Below are 4,104 nucleotides of genomic sequence, written 5' to 3'. Positions count from 1 at the left end.
GATTGGGGAAGTTCTGTGCATGGGGACTCGGCGAGTAGAGTCAGTTAGGGGTTGACTTTGACTTTGACCAAGGGTTGACCAGTTGATTTCCAGGGGCATTTTGGTAATTGTTGGCTTTTGTTTTGAGTTCAGTGTTTTGGTGTTGGCAAGTGTTGGAGATCGTATCAGTGGTCGGAGCAGCTTGGGTTTATCTGTTCAGTCGGCAGTTGCGAGGTGAGTTATCCTCACTATATCAACAGGGTCTAAGGCACCAAGGCCGACCCTTTATCGGATTATGATCCGGGTATCGTTGTTATGTTATCGCTTTGCTATGTTTACATCCTGGTAGTTAGGATGGTATTATGCTAGAGACCGGTTAGGTCGGTATCCTGGTTAGGATGATGTTATGTTACGTGATCTGCTAGATCGACTTGATTGAATGTGAATTATTATATGATTGAATGTTTATGTGCACATGGTTTTTGGACTGGGGTTGGGTTGAGGCGGGTCCTGCTTTGTGTTGTAGGCCAACATACCCAGGGCGGACCGGTTGTCCCGAAGGCCCAACGAGAGGTCCGGATAGGCTGTAGGCCCCGAGAGGGCGGACCAGACGTGCCGAGGCTCGGTGAGTGGACCAGGTCGACTGAAGGCCCAGTGCGGGCGGACCAGTCACACTGTAGACTCAGAGAGTGGACCAGGTGAATTGAAGGCCCGGTGCGGGCGGACCAATCACACTGTAGATTCGATGTATATGGCTAGACTCTGAGGGTGGACCAAGTGGACTGAAGGCCGGTGCGGCGGACCAGTCACACAGTAGACCCGAAGTGCATGGTTGTTCTGTGTTCTGTTATGATATGACATGTTATGCGTGTATGGTATATGCGGTTGGTATTGTAGGGATATCTCACTAAGCTTTCGGGCTTACAGTTGTGGTTTAATGTTTTTCAGGTTCTTCAGGAGACCGTGGCAAGGCAAAGGCGTGATCGTACCGTTCCTCATGTTTATGTTTTATGATGTGGTTTTGGGAAGACTCTGATAATAATTGTATTGAAAACCTTTTTGTAATAACTTCATGAAACTGGGTTGTTTTTGAAAAAGTTTAAATTGATTGAAATTTTATGGTCGTTACAGTATGACAAGAGAATATTTAATTGTGTTTGAAGCCATATAATTGCTTTCAGATGTTGCCTTTGTTCGTAGGTGGTCTATAGATTTTCCCATTTTACAACTAGAGGTGCAGACGAATCAAGCTACTCGAGATTGATTCGTTAAAAGCTCAATTTGATTCCAATTTTAAAAGAACATGAGCCGAGCTTGATGTTAATATTAGGCTTGTTAATTAAATGAGCATGAGTTCGAAGATGTGTTACGTTACATAGCTCGATTAGATTTGCGAGCCTAAATGAACAAACATATATAATAATAAAAAAAAATTAATTTTATATATAAGAATTTAATAAATGTCATTTTAGAACTAAGATATAGAGAATATGAGCCAAGTCCAAGCAAAACTCAAGCCCATGGAATTATTAACAAGCCCGTCTCTAGCCCACGCATAAGGCTTGAAACGAGCTGCACGCCAAAAAAATTTAAACAAGTCGCGCCCGGATCCTTCTCAGACTTGCTCGGGGCGGCTAGTTTGCAACCTGAAATTTCCAAACCTAGAGCGATGTACAATTTTCACTAATGACACAGCATTTCTCATAATTTATAGTATAATTGTTATTGTTATTAGTATTTGTATTGAGGACTTGGTAGATCAAATACAAAGCCTTCATCTTCTTAAGTTTACAGACTACGTACATAATACATTCTGATCTGCCATAAAAATCGCAGATGATTTATATCTACATAAGAAAAAAGCTTACATAAATTACATTAACAAAAGTACAAAACCAAATCAGGTTGCTTTTTGGCTAACAAACTCCACAAAAGCACCTAATGCTTTCACTGAACTCGCCGGAAAACCACCCTCGAATTCTTTGCTAAGTTCCTTCACCTGTTTGTGCACCTTTTCATCACTCATCAGTTTCTCGATTCCTGCTGCTAGGTCATCCTTTTTAAACTTTCCTGGCCTTACATTGTCACTATCACCACGTGACATCACGAACCCTATCTTAAGATGGTAGGCCACCAACTTCGCATTATCAAACTGATCGCCACGAATCGGCCATCCCAAGATCGGGACCCCTCGCCCTATTGCCTCCACCGTCGAGTTCCACCCGCAATGAGATAAGAAGCCGCCGGTAGATGGGTGGCTCAGAATCAAGAGCTGTGGTGCCCATCCAGTGATGATTAAACCCCTGTTACCAACTGCCACGTCTAAGCCCTCTGGATAATACCCTTCCTCTTCTTCGCTGTCGTCTGTGATAGCCGCCGCCCCTAAGAAAGAACGGGGGATGCCGGATTTACCTGAACCAGGTTGGATCACCCAGATGAAAGGCTGCTCGGATTCTTCCAACGCTTTCGCTAGTTCTTTGTACTCTTCAATTGAGGGTCCAACTTCACTCCCAAACGATATGTAGATTACGGATCCATGTGGTTTTGATTCCAACCACTGGACCACCTCATCTTCTGTGTAATTGGATTTGTGGTTCGATCTCATCTCATGATCATGGAGGAGTTCGCCGGCTGATTTCCAGAACTGTTCAGGTAGAAGCGGCCCAACGCCCCAGACTGGAAGCTTGGTTTGTTCGGCCATGTATTCGATGAATACATGCTCTAGATTTTCACAAGTGTTGATGAGCAACGCCGCCGAGCCCTTCACCTCGTCCACCCAACGTGGCTTCTGACCCGGTCCAGCCGAACCACCACCACCACCTCCACCTCTTGGCCCATGGGGCCTCATCCTATTTGGTGGTCCAGTGTGTCCATCTGGTTTCGCGTGATCACCGGGTGGCCGGCTCCGCCTTTGAGGCCTTACTCTCTGACCTCTGCTAAGATCCGAAAAAGTCACAGACATTTCTTTAGGCAACCCGGGGATCTCTCGGATCTCACCGGGCTTCATATTTTCTACCTCGGCCTTCCACATTCCGTAGCCCATGGCGGATGCGGTTGCGCCGGAAGTTGAGAACGACACCACCGGAATTTCATGATCTACGAAAATCTCTTTGCACCAGCTCATCATGTTGTCAATCACGACACACGTGGGTCGCACTCCGGATCTTGTGGATAGAAACGACTTGATTCCCTTACCCATCTGCAGATTCTGCTCTTGAAGCGGGTTTCCCCTACGACCAGATGACTGAACCTCTTTTTCAGATCCGGGTTCGTCGGCGGTCTCCGGTGGTGGCGAAGCGGTGACGGAGATGTCAGTAACATGAATTAAGGGGGAGTGGTTAGAAAACGTGGAGGGAATGGATGAAGAAAGATGAGAAGGGATGATGAGGGTAACATTGAAATTATGAGCAGAGATGTTCTTGCAGAGCTCCATAGCTGGAAAGAGATGACCTTGACCAAAGAATGGAACTACAAAAATCTCACCGGTTACTTCCATTGTTGTAATTTGAAGCTTTCTCTTCTTGATTTGGGTTTCGTTCTCCATGGATAAGTTGGTGTGTATTTATAGAAACCTGAGTTGCATATAAAGCAGTGGGGTTTGGATTCGTGGAGTTGACTTCGAGGGAAAGGAAGGGGACTGCAACAAGGTTTTATCTTTCTTCTTCTTCTTCTTCATTCTTTTAAAAAATTTCATTTATCTAAAAATGATAGTATTTCCTTTTGAATTGATTGACATAACCTATCATTTAAACCCCTAACAAATAGGGGTATTACAAGTTCCACCCGGACCACCCGAGTTAATGAGATGTTTTAATGGAAAAAGCGAATCGCTATTTTAGGTGTGGACAGAGCTATAAAAATCTGCCGTGGTCGACATGTAAAATCATATTGATCGACAATGAATATTTTAGCAATCGTTTGAATTGCCTTTATAATAAGTTTGATGATGAAGTATTTATAATGATAACAATAACCATATATATGAGTACCTACTTTCATATAAAATCAAATTCGTTGAAATTTATGTCTCATACATATCGATAATAACGATAATATTAATGGAAACAAACATAAAACTTGATTTTCTTTTTGGTTAGCAAAAGCTCCATTGGAGCAGGTACGAAG

At 43.7% G+C, this 4,104-nt stretch overlaps 1 protein-coding gene across 1 annotated transcript; it reads right to left on the bottom strand.

The window, feature by feature from the left end:
* Positions 1–1,734: 1,734 nt before the first annotated feature.
* On the bottom strand, positions 1,735–3,848 carry LOC145091759 (UDP-glucosyl transferase 73B2-like). The gene has a single exon (XM_079029549.1). The coding sequence runs from the start codon at positions 3,521–3,523 to the stop codon at positions 1,880–1,882; it is 1,644 nt and encodes a 547-aa protein (XP_078885675.1). The 5' UTR covers positions 3,524–3,848; the 3' UTR covers positions 1,735–1,879.
* Positions 3,849–4,104: the final 256 nt, after the last annotated feature.

This window comes from Lactuca serriola, chromosome 3 (genome assembly GCF_051521515.1).
Source record: "Lactuca serriola cultivar US96UC23 chromosome 3, Lser_US96UC23_V15, whole genome shotgun sequence".
Classification (NCBI taxonomy): domain Eukaryota; kingdom Viridiplantae; phylum Streptophyta; class Magnoliopsida; order Asterales; family Asteraceae; genus Lactuca; species Lactuca serriola.
Note: the sequence above shows the minus strand (reverse complement) of the source record. Positions and strands in the feature narration are given on the sequence as shown.

Bases quoted from the DNA above. Each gene is read 5' to 3' on its own strand.
- LOC145091759 (XM_079029549.1), bottom strand. From the start codon at position 3,523: ATGGAGAACGAAACCCAAATCAAGAAGAGAAAGCTTCAAATTACAACA.